The sequence below is a fragment of the Manacus candei genome, unplaced genomic scaffold, assembly GCF_025592945.1.
Source record: "Manacus candei isolate 608988 ecotype Guabito, Panama unplaced genomic scaffold, ASM2559294v1 h1tg000082l, whole genome shotgun sequence".
Taxonomy (NCBI): Eukaryota; Metazoa; Chordata; class Aves; order Passeriformes; family Pipridae; genus Manacus; species Manacus candei.
The window spans coordinates 2608987-2628750 of record NW_026138130.1 but is presented as its reverse complement, the minus strand read 5'-3'; the positions used below and the strand labels follow the sequence as shown (position 1 = coordinate 2628750).

Sequence of the window (19764 nt, the reverse complement as noted above, 5' to 3'; positions counted from 1 at the left end):
GGCTCCCAATCTCCGCTCCGCCGGGACAGCGTCAGGGGCAGTGCCGGGGAGGGACCGGCCGAGGGGGGAGCGACCGCCCCGCGCCGACCGGCCCCTGCCCCGCCCCGCTCCGGAGGGACCATCGCCCCTCGGGCATCGCCGCCCCACCGCGCATCGGTGTCTCATGAGACACGGCTGACCGCCGGGCATTACCCCCTCACCGGGCGTCACTGTCCTGCCGGGCATCATTCCCTCACCGGGCATCAATGTCCCACTAGACATCACCCCCTGCACCCCCCCAGCCACGCATCGTCCCCCACTGAGCATCAGTGTCCCACCAGGCAGCCCTGCCCCACCTGGAATCGGTACCTCACCAAGCATCCCCACTCCACTGCACATGGCCACCCCACTTGGTATTGGTGCCCCTCCAGGCACGATCACTCCATCGGACATCCCTACCCCGAGCAGACAGGGCTGCTGCTAGAGGCCAGTGGCTGCTCTCCAAGCTACAGGGCAGGGGCAGTTGCTCTAATCTAACCTGAAACAGTAGTTCCAGCATGTGCTGAGTGCTGGCACTGGGTTTTCTCCCATCTTAGGCAGGGGCGGGGTCACCCAGCGGGGGCAAGGTCACCCAGCAGCAACTTTCCCCAGCCAGATTCTCCCCCTGGCTTGAGAAGCTCAAGCTGCTCCCACGTTAAACCAGCCCAGCTGGCTGCCCTGCTCAGGGTGCCTGCCCCAGCACCTCAGAACACTAGGAGCAAACAGTCCATGTGGGATCATCCCAACATGACCCAGAGTGAGTGGGACAGTCTGATCCCCTCCTCCAGTCTCCATCAAACTTCCCCACTTGAGCTGAAACACCTCTTTTTTCATGGAGACACAATGTTGGGGTCTATCCCCATGAAAGTACCATAAAGAGGAAATTTCTTCTCCCAAGTGTATCCTGTACACTTCAGGGAGAGCCAGGAGCTCGTGGTCAGTCACCAGCCATATCCCCAAAGATTCCTTGCCCCTTTCCAAGGGCTGTCACCCCTAAACTACCTCCTGCTCATCTGCCCTGCCTGGCTTTTACCTCAGAGGAAAATCTTGGAGGTCCATGCTTGGGGGTCCACCCATCTCCTATGCTGAGCCATGAGCCCTTCCCAGCTCACTGGCAGGATGGCTCTGCTCAGTGCTGGAAGGTTTTATTTGTGTTATGCATATCTTTCATAAATCCTTGCGAAGCCTTGGGCAGCCTGGGATGGAAATGGCTTTGCCAGGCAGCAGCGAGCATCGCCGTCGGGATGAGAGGCGGAAAACGTCCCCTCGCAGCAGCGGCACTCTCTCACCTGGACATCGAGGGATGTTAAATATTCAGTGGCAGCTGTGCCCTCACGCTCCCGGCAATCCCGCGGCTCCTGTTACTGCCGCTCTCCCTTGGCTGGATACATACATCCATTAACTAATTTCTAATAACAGCAGCATGCGTAAGTGCTGAACCAGCGCTGGCTGGCACGCCGGGGGGAGTGGAGACAGCCAGATTTGGCAGTGTGACGGGGAGCCGGAGGCACCCAGAGGATGGGCACGGTTGGCCTCAAGCCACCAGCTTAACCCTTCCCCTGCCCTGGCAAAGGCGGGAGCAGCCACGTGGCACCGGTGCAGAGACATCGCGGGACGGGCGGCAACACACCTTGCCGAGGTTGTAAAGTGAGACCAAGAGCTCCCACCCTGTAAGCAAACACAGCACAGGTGCTGGGGACGGGGACGGTATGGCCCCATGGCACAGGGTGCAGTGCCTGTCATGGGGGGGGCATGCTGGAGGACCAGGGTGTGGGCAGTGACTTGGATGCTGTCTGCTCCTTCCCAGCCTCCAAATGCCCTTCCCTTCTCCTGTTGGCACAAATGCAGCCATATCTCCTTTTTATCATCCTCTCTCTTGTCCAGCATGTGACACCACTCTCCAGTGTTTCCGCTCTCCAGGTGGGTGGGGGAGATGGGCTCCTCTGTGCCCAGAGGAAGCTTTGCAGAAAATCAAAGCAGTGAGAAGGAGAGGAGGAAAAGGGAGCAAAGATGTCCCCAAGCCTCCCAGAGCCTGTCCCAGTGTCCCCACAGCTGGCACACAGCAGCTCCAGCCTCATGCCAGGCTGGCCATGCAGAGGGGAGCCATGCAAGGGGAAGGGCTAAGACCCTTCTCTTGAACCCTTGAACTGACTGCCAGTTCTTCCCAGGCCATTTCACCGATGGCTCTGGTGGTGTCAGGGCTGTGCCTGGGCTCCAGTGGATTGCAAAACCATGCGGTTTTCTCCAGCTGTCTGGAAAGTTTGACGCGGGATTCCCGGATGTGAGGAGCCTTCAGGGGAGCCCGGCACAGCACGGCTCATCTCACCAGCAGCATCCTGCCTCACCGGTGGCAGGGAGCTGAGCACTGTGCCAGAGCCATCTTCCACAGCCCACCTTTGTGGGGTTTACTTTCTCACCATTTCCCCCCGCCAAAAGCCGCCCTATTTTTCATCCTTCAGCCATGCTCAGAGATTGAACAGATTAAAGTGAGCCCATAAAACCCCTCAGCCTCAACAACATCCCAGCATGGACAAGGACAGCTGGGACCCAGGCACGAAGCAGTGGGTGCCATGCGTGGCCAGGGCGTGCTCTCCTTGTCATGCCCGGCTTCCTCACCTGGCGCCTGCACCTGCTGCCTGCTGCTGCCTGCTGCTGCCCGCTGTTCCCAGGACCCAGATGGCAGGAAGATATGGCAGAGGTAATGGTTAGATTTGCAGCCCAAGCAGTGTTCCCCCCACCACTACTGTGACCTCTCGAAACAGTAAGTTTCCCGGAACTTGACCTTGCTGGGAACACACGAGCGGGTGCCTCTGGTCCCCAGCACTGGCCATCCCACAGACACAGTGCCAGCACCCACCAGGGGCTCTGAGACTCCTCTGCCACCCCAACCCCATAACCATGAAGCAACCAAGGCACAAAAGGGACTGGGAATGCTGGCAATAAGAGGAGAGGGATGTCTGCGGCCCAAAGCATGGGCTGGGTGAACTCCTGTCTGAGGCCATGCCCAAGGTTGGACCCTTCCTACCCCCAGCCCACCCTCCACAGGAACCCCCCAGTGCTGGCAGAAGGGTACCTGGACCTAGAGGTGGCAGGGAGCAGCTGGTGGCCCCCTCCCTCGCCCTTGACCGCCGCCTCCCTTGCGGCACATGCTGTCATGTGGCAGGGCACAACAACAACACGGGCTAATTGGTTAATGTGATTTCAAAACATGATTTGCAATTATAACTCACCAGAGAGCATTCAATGATCCCGCACATTGGAGAGTGGGTTTTTCTCCTTCGTTTGTTCCTGGAACCTCGAAACCAATTAACTTTACAGAAGCCAGAAGCAAAGCACTGCTCAGCAGACCTGAAGGGTGGGTTATCTCTGTGCTCAATCGCCTCCCTGCCAAGCGACAAGCTGGGAAGCAAGGGCCCTAGGACGAGCCCCGGGGTAACCCCAATGCTTCTCCCTACACCACTGTGAGGCTGGGAGAGGGTACTAGATCCCTCAGCTCCTGCAGTCCCCTCTGGGATGCTGGTCACACACAGGCTCCCCCAGCTCCCAGCCATCAAGCACACTGCTGCTTGGAAGCACTCGAGGGCAGGAGGATGCCCTGAGCCCCAAGTGGTGGGGATAAACTGTTCCTATTGGCATAGGGAGACTGTCCCTTCAGTCCCCACCGGAGGGGGTGGCAGCAGCCTATTCAGCTCTGCCACCCAGGCAGGGCAGCCATGTCCCTGCTGTCCCCACTGGCAGCACCCACAGCCCCACCAGGGTCAGAGGCTTTGATTCCATGGGCTGACCGTCCTGCAGCAAAGGCTTAAATGCCTTTAAGGTAATTAAACAAGGACTTAGCAAGGACTTTAATGCCTTTAAATGCAACTCAAATTCCTCTCAAGCCAAACAAACCCAAGTAGCAATGATGCTCCTGAAACATCAGGCCCCCAGTGCCCAGCTCCCCTGAGTACTGGACCATTTACACAGTGTCCCCAGCTGCTGGGCCCTGTTGCTTCCCGCATCCCACTGGAAAGTAGGCATGGGGCTGGCAGTGTCTTCCCTTGGGTGGGCAAAGAGGTGTTGACTACCACCAGCTGCTGGAGGGATGCTCTGGCAGCTATCCCTCAGGATGGTGGTGTGGCCCCACTCTGCATGGGAAACACTCCCATGTGTACAGGGCCTGAGTCTCTCTGGGCTGGGAGCTGCCTTTCATCAGCTCCCCAAGCCTCAGGCTCCTCCATACCTCAGGGAGCTCTGCATCCCACATTGCAACCACCCAGGCTTCCTGAGGATGGGGAGGGAGCCCAGGCAGCTGCCAAAGCCTATGAGGAGGCACAGGCTATGCCAGCAGCACAGAACAGCAGTGCTGGGCTGCCCTACACCCCAAATCCCCTGTGACACCAGGTCCACAGACAAGTCACAGCCAAGAGGGGTGCTGAGCATTTAGCAGAGCAGTAGCAGGACTCCAGCATGAGCCAGCAGAAGGAAATGTGGGGCAGCGTTGAGGGGGCTCCAGTCCCTGGGAAGGGGGCTCTCCTGTTCAGCTCCAAGCTTCCAGCTGCCAGGAGCGCGGAGCCGGCTGGGAGTCCCCCCAGGGATGCTGGGCTTGCTGCCCAGGGCCTGGGCAGGAGAGTGGCAGATGGCTGGGGAACTGGGGACGAGGGAGCAGGGGAGGACCAGGAACACCTTTCAGCCTAGACAACTGTAGCATCCTTGTTTAGAGACGTAAATAACTGGGCCAAAAACGGAGATGTGGCCACAGCCATGTCCCATTTCTCCCTGGGGGCCGTGGTTGGTCCAGAGCCGACCAAGGAGCAGATATGGTTCCTGCAGTCCCAGTGAAAGGCAATCTGCTCCCACTCCCCACACAGGCACCAACAGGGCCATTCTGGGCCCCCACCCTTGCTGGGGTGACTGTCAGACCCAGGGCCAGACATTCCAGCACAGGCTCCTGTCGGGTGTGATCCAGCCACGAGAAGGAGAGGGGATAAAGGCCCTTTCATGGTCCATCAGGGGAAAGACTCAGCAGGAGCAGCACAAAAGGATGTGCTGGTGCTCAGGACTGAGGTTGCCGTGTCTCCCAGCACCAGGGCTCCCGAGCTCCCACAGGGGTGGGATGTGGGGGTGCCCGCCCCAACCAGGGGGTGGCTGGGGAGTGTCGAGTGGCATCATCCAGCCTTGTGTTTGGGTGGACTGAGCCTGGCACTGTTTCAGGCTGGTCAGTGCTGGCATGGTGGCTCTCTCCAGGGTTGGGAAAGCCCCGGGGCAGCTGCCCCTCTCCCTCCCCTCCAAGCTAGCCGACAATTGGCTGCCCAAAGGACACCGGCCTTGATCCGCATCGCTGGCCATCCCCAGGGCCGAGCAAACAGAGAGGAAAACAGCCCCAGCCGGCTCCTACCACTGCTGGCGTGCAGCCAGCTCCGACACTCCCAGTGCTCCTGTCCCTGGGACCCCCGTCACATGGCAGAGCTGGCAGCACCACCCTGCCCAGTGCTGCCAGGGGGCTGATGGTACCGACCTACCTGCCCTGCAGCCAGGAGTGAGCCCAGGGACTGCAGGGGCTGAGCTGGGAGGAGGAAACATGAACTAGGATAAACCCCACTGTACTGTCAAAGGTAATGCCTGCACTGGAAAAAGTGAGGTCCAGCCAGGGCAGCCCTGAGACCACTGGCCCTGAGTGCGTGGCCATCTCTCCTTGCCCAATCGAAGAGTTGGCTTGCCCAGTTCAGGGCTGTTTGCCATGGGGCTGGGTCAGTCCGTGGGGCTGCGGGCCGGCCATGGCCAGTCCTTTGGCAGCAGGGGCCAGCATGCGTCAGGGGCATGCATGTGTCAGCTCTACCCAGCCACCTCACATGCTTCCCCTACAGCCCAGTTCACTGAAACCCCTTCCCACCAGTAGAGTATGGTGCTTCATGGAAATCCCCCCACATCCTTCCCAGATCTCCCCTGTCAGAGAGGCACCCCTGTTCCACCAGATGCCTGGGAAATGCCAGAGGCCAGCGCCAGTCTCAGTCCTCCTCGGCACATCCCACGCCACCCGAAGTCCCTATAGCTCCATGACACTCGCAGGAGTCCCACCCTGCCTGTGACCAGCAGGGCCCCCCTGCCACCAGCAGTGGGTTCGGTGGGCTGAAGAAAGCACAGACGGGGGCAGTGATGGGTATGGGGGCACCGGTGGCCATGGCGGCACAATGGAGGCACCATGGCCAGGGTGGGCTCCCAGCTGCCCTCCCGGCACTGCTGCAGTCCCTCGGGAGGTCAGGCCATGGGTGCCAGGGCACGGGCAGCACCTCCAGCTCCGCCGGTTCTGCCCAGAGCGCTGCCCGCTCCCGCTCTGCCGCCGGCAAGGTCAGCGCGGTGCCATGGCAGCGCCAGCCCCCGCCATCCCTCCGCCGGCCGCTCCCAGTTCCCGCCGGCTGCAGGGATGGGGACGGCGCCGGTGACCCCACACCACCCACGCGGGACATCGCCGTACCGTGACTGTGTGGGCAGGGGCACGGCCGTGGCTGGTGATGCCCCTGCCCGGCACCGCGGCCACGGCCGGGGGAGCATCGGAGAGCCCACGGGGGCACCGCGGGCGAGCGCGGCCGGAGCTGAGCGGCACGGCCCGGACCGGAGCCCGACCGCCCTCTGGCGCCAGCCGGTGGCACTGCCGCTCCCTGCCCGGACCCTGCCTGCCCGCTGACCGCACCCCCTGCCCGCCCCCTGCCTGCCCACCGCCCCCTGCCCATACTCTGCCCAACCACTGCCCGCACCCTGCCTGCACCCTGCTCGCACTCTGCACCCTGTCGACTCACTGCCCACACCCTGCCCGCACCTTGTCTGCACCCTGCCCAGCCGCTGCCTGCACCCTGCCTGCACCCAGCCTGGCCTCACTAGAGCTCCCTTAGCACCCACCGCCATGTCACACCCATATGACCCCAGGCCTGTGTCCCCCCAAGCCCTCTCCCTTCACTTGCACCCCAGCACTCTGCCTGCCCCTTCATGGGACAGCCCCAGTCCCTCTCAGTCTGTCCAGTGGGAAGTGGTGGCTGTGCTGCCTGGCACCTCTCCCGTGGGGGTCACCTGCACCCCAAGGCCTCCATCCACCCCAGTGCTTCTCATGGAGCTCAGCACTCTGAGGTGCCCTGTGGCTTCACATGGCACCACATGGCACAGCACAGCAATCCACACAGCATCAGCTCTGGGACATCATGGCAAGAGCCCGGCTCTGTGGTGGCACTGGCATCCCGGAATCATGTGTTCCATCCTCTCTCCTCCTGCATGGGCACAGCTGCCAGGAGGGAGGCTGGGGCCTGGCACAGTGCTGGCAGAGCCCCCAACTGCCCCAAGACCACCCCACAGCAGGAGTGGCTCAGCTGGTGCCAGCTGCTCGGGCATGGATCCTCATGGCTGGATGCTCTGCAGCCTCTGGCACAGCCATGTCAGCACCTGGCCACTGCCAAAGCAGAAAAAAGCATTCCCTTGCCTTCAGATGGAATTTCCTGTTTGTTTTTTTTTATTAAAATGGTGCCCATTGCCTCCCATGCTGGCAGACACCACTGAGCAGAGCCTGGTTCCCTTGGCTCCCTCACCTCATGCCCTCTTGGAGGGAGGATGGGCTGAGATCAGCAATGGGCTTGTGCACATCCCAGCTCAGTGCACTGCCCACTCCATTCCTCCCAGCCAGCACTGGACACCCCAGCATGCCGGGCTACAAGACAGACCTTCCTTCTCCCTCCTGCTCCAGCTGCGTGGCTCCTACTGGGATAGAGCCACTGAATCTCCAGCTCCCGGCATGCCGGAAAGGCAAGAAGAGCCGTGCTCTCGAACTACCCCGGCCCAGCTGAGAGCTTGTTACACATTTACCCTGCATTAATGAGGCGGCACGGGCTGCTCGGCCTTCGGACCACAGGGATGCTTCGCAGGCAGCCAGCCGGCCCCAGGGCAGCTATGGGGGTACCACGAGGTGAGTTCCCCTAGAACAGGCAGTGTGGCAGCAGCCACATCCGTTCCCTCCTCCTCCAGCCCTGCTGGGCTGGGTTTTGCAGGAGCAGGTGAGACAAAGGGACAGATGAGGCACTCAAACGTGCACCTTTGCCCTGGCACTCCTCCTGGCAGGAACAGGACCAAGCAGGCAGGGAAGCGTCCTTGGGGAGAGTGGAATGTTTTGCAAATGTGATCGGGGATCCAGGGCTTGCTCACACCTCTCCTACCCTCCCAGTGCAGGCGGAGGAGGGGGCGGCACCCCAGGGAGCCCCGGGGTCCCGAGGGGCTGTCCCCGAGCAGCCAGCCAGGTCGCTGGGTGCACAGAGAGGACACGCAGCACAGTTGTCTTTTGTTGGTGCCGGCCCCGGGAGCTGGGACCGGGCTTTGCGTCCCCTCCCTCCACCCCCGCCGCTGGCGGGACTGGCGCTCAGCACCGGGGATTTGGGGTTTAAAGAGCAGGCGGCTGTCACAGCCCCAGCTTACCCACCGGGCAAGGAGGCAGGCGAGCTCCGGCAGAGCCCACACACCATAGCAGGTGAGATTGCGGATTTGGGGTACCAGGCTGACCCACCGAGAGGGGCCATGGGATTGGGGGACTGAGGCCATGTAGCTCCCTGGGGAGTGGTGAGGTCCCTGCCTCCTCTCAGTGTGTGCTGCATGCCAGTGGGTTTGAACACGGTTCCTAGAAGGAAGTGGAGGCATCGCTGGGCATGTGACACCTCCTTATCTCTGTCACTCCACAGATGAGTAGGGACTCTTAAGCCCTGTCCCATCTGGGGTGGCTGGGATGAGCACCGCCGTGTTGGGAGGTTTCCCAAGCAATGCCTCTTGGTTTATAGGAAAAGGGGTTTCACCCAGTGCATTTCCACCTGTGGCTCTTTCACTGTGCTCACCGGCTCAGTCACAGGCAGAGCTTGCCCTGGCTGGCACCTGGGTGAGGTCTCTGGCGATTGGGAAAGGGGGGATCCTGAAGCTGGGCATGGGGCAGGGCAGGAACGGGAGCCGGGCCAGCAGACAAGGCCCTATTGTGCCGTGCTGGGGCCGCTGGCTCACCCGTCAATAGCCCCATTATGCTCGGCGGCGGCCCCCGCAGCCTTCCCAGCCGGCACAGCCCCGCGGGAGCGCTGTGGGAGGTGATCTGAAGTGGCTGTTGTGTTGGGGGGCCAGGGTGAGAGGAGAAGGGTGAGAGGAGAGGGCACAGTGCCAGGACTCCTCTGCCACTGTCTGGCTGGGTGCTGATGGGTGCCATGAGATGCTGTGCTCCCCGGTGCCACAGGCTTTGGGGGCAAGAAGCCCAGGACAGGGAGCAGGCAGGCTTAAGGGGTAGATGGACATACCTATCCTCACTCCCCTGCCCTCACCATCCCACCAGACAATGCCTGTGCCCAAGGTGGCCATGGCTGTACTGCATTGCCCTGGGGCAGTGATGAGCAAGTGGGCATCAAGGGGCTGACATCAGCCCCGGGTGTGGATGCAGCTGGGCCAGCAGGAGCAGATGAATGGTCCTGCATGCTTCCCAGCGGGACACGCCCTGGCTAAAATTACTTGTGCCGTGGCAGGGACACTAGCCTATTTTTAAAGCTGAAGGAGCTGAATGCCACTGGTCGGTGTGGCGCAGGGTAGGACCGAAGTGGCATGGGCAGGGCAGCAGTCAAGGGGGATAAGCCAGCCTCTCCCCTGCCCTCCCACTGGGATAGGGAGAGGGCTGGGTTGGTGACAGAAACCCTCCATGTCCTGCTCCTGCCCCACTGGTGTGATTTTGAGGAGCTTCAGGCTCAGTGGTTTTCAGTGCATGAGACATGGCCCCTCTGCCTGCCCCAGAGCCTGGTTGCCAGCAGACACAAAGCCAAAGGGCAGATGGTCACCCTGGGTCAGTAGGATAGGATCCTGTGACACCAGGATCCCTCTCTTTCCCTAAAAGCCATTGTGCTGCACCAGGAGGATGGATGCCTCCTTCTTCATCACCACCCCAAAGGTTCACATGTACCCCACAGCTCGGTCCCACAGCAGGGACATGTGATGACAGCACCCTGGATGTACTCAGGCACTGGGGTGCACTCAACACCCCACATCCCCTGGGGAGCCCAGATCAGCCCAGCACGGGGTTGGGACAATTAAAAAGGGATTATCTGGGCTACACCAGCATGGCACTGCCGGGAGCCGGTACCTAATCCCAGCAGGAATGCACTGGGGCCACAAGGGTCTCTGCTGCTGGGGTCTCACACCAGCATGTTATGATGGGGGGTGGACATAGGGTCAGGGCAGGTGTATCCACAGACAGGGTGTGAGCCTAGAGCTGGTGTCCCCCTGGGACACTGCCACCATTCTGTGCTACGAGGATGCAAATGGCTTGGGCACATTTCTCACTGCCAGCCAAGCCCTAGCACTGACACACTTGGGGCACCACAGGCTCTGTCCCCTGCCTGGCACATCCTCCCCCTACACCAGTGATGTGGTGGCCACATGAAGCCCGTGCCATCCCACAGCCCAACACCATGCCACAGGTGGACTCCCTTCTGGCTCACACGCGGGCACAGGAAATGCAGCAGCGTTGGCCGTTGCCTGCTGCCGTGCTGCCCTCGGGAGCCCTGCGGAGGTGGAGAGGAGCCGCTTCCTACCGCAAACACTGCCGGGGGCTGGGGCGGCTGCCGGCGGAGCTACCGATGCTCGCTGGAGCCGGAACCGCCGGGGGAAATTTGGCCGAGGCAGCGATCCCTGGGTGCGGATCTGCCAGCGGCAGGGACGGGATCAAAGAGCGAAGGCGCCAGCACCTGCTGGTGCCGTTGGCGGTGACACCCCCGCGCTGGCAGGGGGCCAGGCCACCGACACCTGGCCGGGACGCCTTTGGCGGGCTGGCAGAGAGTGCAGGGATGAGGGCGGGATGCTGGTGGCGATACCCATTCCAGCTGGGGACCGTCACCCTGCCAGCGCCCAGTGGCTCCGGCGCTTGCCAGGAACACCCTGTGGGGCAGGAAGGGGTGGCCGGTGGCCGACGTGGCGCGTCCCTCCCGCGCCGTTTTTTCCGGGATGGAAGCCCGGCCCTTCTGACGCCTGATGGTTTCTCCAGGCGGAGCCACTGCCAGCAAGGTCCCCGCAGGGCTCCAGGGCTGGGGTGGTGATGACGTCACCTGGCCACCTCGCCACGCGTGCCGGGAGTGGCGGTGGTTGGAAAAGTCCCAGCTGGGTGAAGGGACACTGAGGCACAGTGCTGGCACAGTGCAGGAATGTGCCCACTGTGCAGGGCTGGACACGATGTCCCTATCCCTGCCATCTCAGCCTGCCATCCTGGGACACCAGGCACAGGGATGCCGTGCCCAACTGTGTGGGGGCCACTCAACCCAAAGTCCTGCTGTGGCATCTGGGCAAAGTCTTATGGCAGTGTAATGCCTGCCATACTGGTGCCAGTGCTCCCCTGCCATCTGCCCCCATCCCCCTCGCTGTCCCTGACCCCTTGCAGCCCACAAAGCAGAGATGGCACTCGGCACTGTGGCACAGCCAGGACAACAAGTGGTAGTGCTGAGGCAGAGCCTGCCAACATGCACTGGGCCTGGCAGCAGAAGGGTTACTGGCAGTGGGACAGAAGGGCATTGCCCAGGCACCTTGCCTGGCACAGCTCCTCCTGCCTGTGGCTGGCCTGCAGCTGGCCTGCCTGTGCCTGCCTGCATGGCTTCCGCTGCCTACTGAACCCACTGCCTGCTTGTGCCAGCTGTCTGCCAGCACCTGCACCTGACCTGCCTGCACTGCCTGCCAGCCCACCTGCACTTGCTGCCTGCTGGCACTCACTGCCTGCACCTGCCTACACCCGCTTCTGCCTGCATGCCTGCCTCCCCACTCACCCTGCACTGCTTGCACCCGCTGCTGCCTGCACCCCTGCCTGCACCTCTGCCTCCCCAGTCATGCTGGACCTGCCTTCCTGGACTCCCACACCCGCGGGTAGGGACAGTCAGGGGCACGGTGAGGACAGGGCAGGTGTGGCCCCCAGGGCAGCCCGGGTTCCCCCCGCGCCGAGCCCTGCCCGCCGAGGCACGCGTGGCCCCGCTGCCGGCACCACTCGGCACTTGCTATTCTTGGCAGCGGTGGCTGGAAAATGGGAGGCAGCGGAGGAATTTTGTTTGCTCCGTGCTGGGCCCGGGCCAGACATCTGGGTTGCAGCTGAATGGGGCGCGGGACTGGCCCCCCACACTCCCAGTATGGTCCCAGCACCCCCCGGCACGACCCCCACACCCCACTCCCGAGCAGGCAGCTGCCCCAGGGAGGAGGTAGCCCCGCCACTCCTGTGCTGTGCCACGCGTGTGCTGAGCGTGGCATCCTCAGCTCTGCCCCGGGGACAGCGGGTGCCACCGGGGGTGTCCCTGCCGGTTACACCCCGGGCTGCGTGAGGTGGCAGCACAGCTGTGTGAGTGTGTGAGTGACGGTCAGCGTTCGCACGCGGGTGTGTTTGTGTGTTTGTGTGAGGGTGTCCGCGCGTTTGCCAGTGTGTGGATGTTCTCACACGCGTGTGCGTGTCCCTGTGCGCGCCCCCAGCCCCGCCTCGCCCCGCCCCGCGGGGCCGCCCCGCTCCCTCCCGGCGGAGGCGGCGGGCGGGGCCGCGCCGGGCCGAGCCGAGCCGGGACACAGGTGGGTATCGGGGACTGGGGAACGGGCAGGGCACGGGGGTGGCTGAGGGTTGTCCCGGGCTGGGGTCTCTGCGCTGCCGTCGGGGGGGCTGCCCGGGCTCGTACCAAGGTGCTGGCGGCGGGGTTCGTGTTCTTGCTGGCACCGAGGACCGGCGGCGGGGCTGGTACGAAGGGTCTCGGGGGCTGGATCTGCGAGGGTTGGCACCGGGCGTCTGTGGTGCTGCCGCTGCTGCCTGCTCCTCCACCCTGCCCTCTGTGACAGCCGGGTCAGTGCCCCGACGGTCCGTGCTCGGGGGTCCCCGCCCGGGGGTTCGCGCCCGGGGGTCTGCCCGGACCGCTTGGCAGGTCTGGGCAGGCAAGAGGCCCCCAGTACCCCGGCATGGCCCTGGCTGGCGGCAGCCATCGGGGCTGGCAGAGCCCGGCGGGTCCCGCGGCTCGTCCCGGCGCCTCTGTAAATGCCATTAGCGCCGGCCGCCTTCGCTCCGGGACACCGGGCAGCCAGAGCCGGCACTGCGCCCGGCTGGGCCCTGCTCGCTGCCTGCTGCCCACTGCCTGCTGCCCGCTGCCTGCCCCGGGCTCACCCCCACCTGCCAGCCCAGACGGGGCTGCCCCTGCCTGCAGGAACTGTGCAGGCAGCAGCAGATGTGCCCGACCCATGCCGGGCACTGCTCTGCATGTGTGACCCTCCAGGTTGGCACCCACCGGTGCCCAGGTCAGGCCGTGCCTGAGCAGGGCGGCAGAGCCTGGAGTGATTGCACTGTGTCCCGGTGCTGCAGTGGGGCCTTGGTTGTCACCCGGTGTCCTAGTGAGGCCCCTGTGGTGTGCCGTGAGTGAAATCCACAGGGACTGATGATCAGCATAGCCCAGCTTGTGCCTCGCATGCAGCACAGGGAAGTGCTGCAGCATGGCCAAGGGGCAAGGTGGGATCTGTGTTTTTTTGGCACAGTTCATGCTCTGATAACCATCACCTCCCACTCCCCAGGGGAGAACATGCTACTGCTGGAGCCAGAGAAACGCTTCCCTACCCTGTGGTGGGCACCCATCAGGGTGGCGGGCACACCAGCATGGGCCCCTCTGGGGATTGTGGACACCCACTTAGCCAGAGCCCCCCAAACCCTGCTCCAATTCACAGGGTGGTACAAGGAGGGACAGGGACCAATGGTGGGGGCTGTAGCAGTGGGGAAAACTGAGGCATGGGACCCCATGATTCCCATGATGGACAGCTTGTCCAGTGCTTAGGAGCCCACTGACCGCCCAGGTTGCCCTGTCTGATTGTCACCACTTTGGTGCATACTCTGTCCTTGTCCCCATTCCTATAGGACAGCTCTGTGCTTACCGGCAGGAATGGGCAGAGCCCAGCAGTCTCCTGCCGACAGGCTCAGGCAGGCATGGGGAGGGCTGGATGCTGCTCAGCTGGGCTGCCTCAGTTTCCTAAGGAGTAGGAGCAGGAGAACTGTTCCCAGAGCCCATTAGTTTTGGGGTTGGATTAATAAGGGCTTAAAGAAGGGATGTGGCTGGCTCATGTCCCCTCCAATCACTAGGTCGAGCCCAGTGGGGGTTCCCCTCGTGCCATGCCTGGGGTTGCCCTGTGCCGATGCTCGGGACTCTCCAGATACCATCAGCAGCATCGGAGAGGGATCGCGGTCTGGGGACAGCGGGGAGGGGGCTGTAACCCGAGCTGAGGTCTTGTTTCTCTGCCCCAGCCGCAGCGCCACCATCCAGACCCCGGCCATGAGCCGCACAATGATCCTGCTTCTGCTCCTGCTGCGCGGCCTCGCCGCCGGCCACCCCCCGCCCGCTGCCACCCCCCGCCTCAAGCTGACCTTTCCCGGTGAGCGTGGGACACGGGCAGGGTGGGGGGACGTGGGGTCAGGTGCAGGGGCACCGGTTCCGTGTCAGCAGCACCCAGCATCATCCCGAGGGACAGGAGCATCTGGGGGGGCAGCGTGGTGGGAGGGGTGTGAAACACCAGCACGGATGCCTTCCCGGCACTGCTGCCGCTCTCCCCGCGGGCTACCACGTGTTGGTATTGGCTGCCACATTCCTTGCCTGATGCCAGCTCCTCCAGGGCCACCTGCATGCCCTTGGGGCCATGCCTGCACTTGGGACCTCACTCCCGGCCCCCCAGGACGTGGCAGCTCAGGTGCCCCTACCCCTACATGTACCGTGGTGGCACTCCCTAGCCACAGCTGTGCCATGCCTGGTGAGAACGCCGTGCCGGCAGTAGGGCTGGTGCCGTGTCCTGACTGGCCACTCTGTGGGCTCTGGCACGGCGCAGGGGGCTTTGTCCAGCGGCGGGTCCCAGCAAGAGCTCTCCTCCCAGCCTGACAAAGGGCTGTTTGTTCCCGCCGTGGTGGGATTAGCTCCGCAGGGCAGGGAATGGCCCCTTCTCCCCCACTGCCTGCTGCCGGGTGGGTGGTGCAGGGATGGGTACTGGGAGCATGGGGATGGGTGTCAGGGGACACAGGGATGGGTGTTGGACTGGCGTGGGGATGGGTGCTGGACCAGCTCAGGCTTGGTGAAGCTGGTCAAGCCAGTGGGACAGGTTTGGGGGAGGGGATGGCCATGGCCTGACCCAGGTCACTCTGGAGCGTGTATCTAGGGCAGGGGAAGGTGCTGGGCGGTGGCGGGGCTGGGCTGATCAGTGCCGGTGGGTCCCGGCAGAGCTGCGGGCTCGCCATGGGCTGCGCCTCTTCTCGCTTGAGCGCTCGTGCTGCTATGAGGCCCTGCTGCTGGACGAGGAGCGTGGCCGCCTCTTCGCTGGTGCCCAAAACCACCTCCTCTCCCTGGCCCTGGATGACATCAACCAGCGGAATAGGAAGGTAACAGTGGGGGAGATGCTGGCGGGGCAGCCTGGGGGACACTGGGGGCTGTGAGCATCCCCTTTTCCACCTGCAGATCTACTGGCCGGCTCCAGTGGAGTGGAGGGAAGAATGCAACTGGGCTGGCAAGGACATCACCGTGAGTGCCGGGAGGTGTTATGGGGTGCCAGGGGCCTGCCTCAGCACCACCTCACCCCCTGTGCCCTCCATCCCCAGACTGAGTGCATGAACTTTGTGAAGATCCTGCATCCCTACAACCGGACCCACCTGTACGCCTGCGGCACCGGTGCCTTCCACCCCGTCTGTGCCTTTGTGGAGGCCGGCCAGCATGCAGAAGTGAGCCCCCCCCAGCACTGCCATGGGCCCTGGCTGCTGCCACCTGCCCACCTCCCATCCTTACCCCTCTCCAGGAGCCCATCTTCAAGTTAGACCCACGCCACACTGAGGACGGCAAGGGGAAGAGCCCGTACGACCCCCGGCACACAGCCGCCTCCGTCCTCGTGGGTAAGGGAGAGCCGAGCCCAGTGTTGGGTGCAGCACGGCAGGGGGGTGCCGAGGGGTCCCCCGTAACGCTTCCCTTGGTGCCTGCCAGGCGAGGAGCTCTACTCTGGGGTGGCCACCGATCTGATGGGCCGTGACTTTACCATCTTCCGCAGCCTGGGCCGGCGTCCCTCCATCCGCACAGAGCAGCATGACTCCCGCTGGCTCAACGGTCAGTGCTGGGGAGTGGGAGGGTGGCAGGGGGTCCACCGACACCCCAGCACGGTGTTGCTGCTCCCTGGAGGCATCAGGGCAATGAATTCTCCAGGCTCAGCTGTACCCTGTCCTCTCATGCCTTCAGAGGGTGATTTCAGGAGTCTCTGTGTCCCTTGCAGAGCCCTGATATCTGGTGGGGTCCCATCCTCACTCTGCCCAGCAGCTGGGCAGGGTTGGTTCTGCAGCCTCATGGGACCCCGACAGGTGTCCCAGGGTCCCTGGGGAGCAGAGATAGTGAAGGCATTGGAGGCATCACCCCTCTGTCCCCAGAGCCCAAGTTCGTGGCCGTTTTTTGGGTGCCAGAGAGTGAAGACCCCGACGACGACAAGATCTACTTCTTCTTCCGTGAGACAGCGGTTGAGCGGCAGCAGGGGCTGGGCAAGACCAGCTTTGCCCGTATCGGCCAGATCTGCCGGGTGAGGGCATCTGTGGGCGGGTGGGCTGGGGGCCGAGGAGCCCGGGGGTGCCACCTGCTGCTGCTGACACTGGTGCCCTCCTTTCCCTGGCAGAATGACATGGGTGGGCAGCGCAGCTTGGTGAACAAGTGGACGACCTTTCTGAAGGCTCGGCTTGTCTGTGCCGTGCCAGGACCCGATGGGGCAGACACTCACTTCAATGAGCTCCGTGAGTGCAAAGGGATGCGGCCCTTCAGGGTAGCTGTGGGCATTGCTGGCATATTGGGGCAGCACTGATGCCTTCCCTGCTTGCAGGGGACGTTTTCCTGCTGCAGACAAGGGACAAGCGGAACCCTCTTGTCTACGCCATCTTCTCCACATCCAGGTCAAGCCCCCTCCCCACCACTCTGCTCATACCCAGTGGTGCCCCCCTTGCCCCCTCACATCATCCCCTCTCTCTCCCACCAGCTCTGTTTTCCAGGGCTCGGCTGTCTGTGTCTACACCATGGCCGACATCCGCCGGGCTTTCCTGGGCCCCTTTGCACACAAGGAAGGTCCCAACTACCAGTGGGTGTCGTACCAGGGGCGTGTGCCATACCCCCGCCCGGGCATGGTATGTGGTGTGGGGGTGTCCTGGCTGGTGCCAGCAGCGGGATGCCACTAGCTGGGGTGGGGTCATTGGGATACAAGACCCTGCTTAGCCATTGCTGTCTCCCCACAGTGCCCCAGCAAAACCTTCGGCACCTTCGGCTCCACCAAGGACTTCCCAGATGAGGTGATCCAGTTTGCTCGGCATCACCCACTGATGTACAACCCTGTGTTGCCCCACGGCCAGCGCCCCCTCTTCCTGCAAGCTGCAGTGCCCTACACCTTCACCCGCATCGCCGTGGACCGTGTCACCGCTGCTGATGGCCACTACGATGTCCTCTTCATTGGCACAAGTATGTGGTGACCCCAGAGCTGAGGCAGTGGGGGAGAGCAGGGGGATGCTGCTGCCGGGACCCCGGGCTCACCCCTCCCTGCCCACAGATGTGGGCACGGTGCTGAAGGTGGTCTCAGTGCCCAAGGAGAGCTGGCACCACATGGAGCCACTGCTGCTGGAGGAGCTGCAGGTCTTCCAGGTGAGAGGCAGGCTCTGCATCCCCCCAGTCAGACCTTCCCCCAGCACTCCCTTGTGCTGCCCATGCTCTGGGTTGTGCCAGGGCAGTCCAGCTGCCAGGACATGGGAGCCAGGAGCCGGCAGCCCAAGTCTCCCACACACACCCTTAACTCCTGCCCGTGCTCTGCCCTCAGGATGCCTCCCCCATCACCAGCCTGCAGCTCTCCTCCAAGCGGGTAAGGGGGGACCCCAGAGTGTCCCCATGTCCCACTATGGTTCTGCCTAGCCCCGTGCCGTGGCATGGGGGTGCTCAGCTCTGCTCTCCCCCCAGCATCAGCTCTACGCTGGCTCCACCACAGCACTGGCCCAGCTGCCCCTGCACCGCTGCGGTGCCTATGGCAAAGCCTGTGCCGAGTGCTGCCTGGCCCGGGACCCATATTGCGCCTGGGATGGCACCACCTGCACCCGCTATGTGCCCAATACCAAGAGGTAGGTGACATGCCAGTGTGTTGTGCTAGGGCAGCCACTCTGCCCTGAGGCCAGAGTGAGGGGCACAGGTCACGCTGCCGCAGCCCCTGCTCCTGCACCACCTTCCCACAGGCGCTTCCGCCGGCAGGACGTCCGCAACGGTGACCCCAACATGCTCTGCTCTGAAGGTGAGCTGGGACCCAGACAGAGGTTGGGGTCAACCCTGCTGTGGTGGGGGATTGACATCCAGGCCATGTCCCCCCAGACCCTCGGCGGGGCAGCGTGCCCCAGAAGCAGCTCTACGGCGTGGAGGGCAGCACCGCTTTCCTGGAGTGTGTCCCCAAATCCCTGCAAGCCCGCGTCCTCTGGACATACCAGCGCACCCTGGATGACCCCCAGCGAGAGGTAGGCTCTCCCTGGCCAGGTTCTACCGGCAGGGCTGTGCCAGGCTCTGCCACGCCGAGCTGACTGCCCATCCCCACGGGTGCTGCAGGTGCAGATGGACGAGCGGGTGGTGCGGACGGAGCGGGGTGTGCTGCTGCGCAGCGTGCAGCGCGCCGACGCCGGCCTCTACCTCTGCCACGCCACCGAGCACGGCTTCACCCAGCCCCTGCTGCGGCTCTCGCTGGAGGTGATCAGTGCCTGGCAGGCTGCAGGCATGGCACCTGCTGGAGACTCCCAGCTCACCGCCGGGGCTCCCGGCCGCAAGGTCTGGTACCAGGACTTCCTCCAGCTGGTGGAGCGCCCACCACTGGGAGCCACAGACAAGGTCTGCCAGAGGCTCCGGAGCCGGGGAAGACCCCCACCTCCGCCCCGCACCCACGCCGGACCCCCTGGCCGCGGGCAGGGTGAGGAGCCACGCAAAGCCCGCCGCCGGCGCACCCATGAGGGGCCGCGGGCTGAGCGTGGTCCCCGCAGCGCATCCCCCTGGTGACCCGGGGGTCGGCCCCGGGCGCCAGGCTCTGCCTAAGAGCGGGGCCGCAGGTGGGGCACAGCCTCGACCGCCCTACCAGCAGCACTGCGTGGGCAGTGGCGGGGGGTTGAAGCTCCGGGGCCACAGGAGGGCAGCCGAGATGAGCAGCTCCCTGAGGGGCTGCCGATTGCCCTTGCCACTGGCTCCAGCACCGGTGGGGACCCAGCCGGCTGCCGGCATCGCAGAGTCACCAAAATATTTATTAACGACTGTTACGATGAATGTAAACCTGCAGGGCCAGACAGTGCCCCCCCAGCATCGCACTGCAGGGGGACAGCACAGCAGGTTCACCCTTGGGTCCCAAGGGGGCTGCACGCAGGAGTGGGACCATGGAGGGGCAGGACAGGCGCTGGTGGGACACAGGGGCCCAGCAGGAGGAGGGGGGTGTAAAGGGGAGATGTGGAGGTGCATAAAGGTGGCATCCACTGCCCTGGGTGCAGAGTAGTGGCACAGGGGACCTTGTACTAATTGAGCACAATAAAGCAGAGATTCAGCCCAGGGTCTCGCGTCTGCCCCAGAGCCCCAGGAAGCACTTGGGGCAGTCTGGTGCCCCACAGTGGGGACCCCTCAGCATTGAGCCAAGAGGCGAGGTGTTCAGCAGCTCCTGGAGGGCTGGGGTAGCCAAGACTTGCAGGAATATCGTCAAGTTTGATGGGGTCCTCCCAGGCTT

The 19764-nt window shown here is 63.6% G+C and overlaps 1 protein-coding gene across 2 annotated transcripts; it reads left to right on the top strand.

Moving 5' to 3' along the window:
• Window positions 1–8157: 8157 nt before the first annotated feature.
• Window positions 8158–19693, top strand: SEMA3B (semaphorin 3B). 2 transcript variants are annotated; one of them, XM_051811361.1, is made up of 18 exons: window positions 8158–8500; window positions 14285–14412; window positions 15246–15403; window positions 15480–15542; window positions 15620–15739; window positions 15814–15907; window positions 15996–16115; window positions 16430–16575; window positions 16669–16783; window positions 16870–16939; window positions 17023–17167; window positions 17276–17495; window positions 17584–17675; window positions 17848–17889; window positions 17985–18142; window positions 18254–18309; window positions 18387–18526; window positions 18615–19693. In XM_051811361.1, the coding sequence occupies exons 2-18, from the start codon at window positions 14313–14315 to the stop codon at window positions 19053–19055; spliced, it is 2280 nt and encodes a 759-aa protein (XP_051667321.1). In that variant the 5' UTR covers window positions 8158–8500; window positions 14285–14312; the 3' UTR covers window positions 19056–19693. The 2 variants fall into 2 exon arrangements, with proteins under 2 accessions (XP_051667321.1, XP_051667322.1); XM_051811362.1 differs by lacking the exon at window positions 8158–8500 and adding an exon at window positions 12415–12582.
• The last annotated feature ends 71 nt before the right edge of the window (window positions 19694–19764 follow it).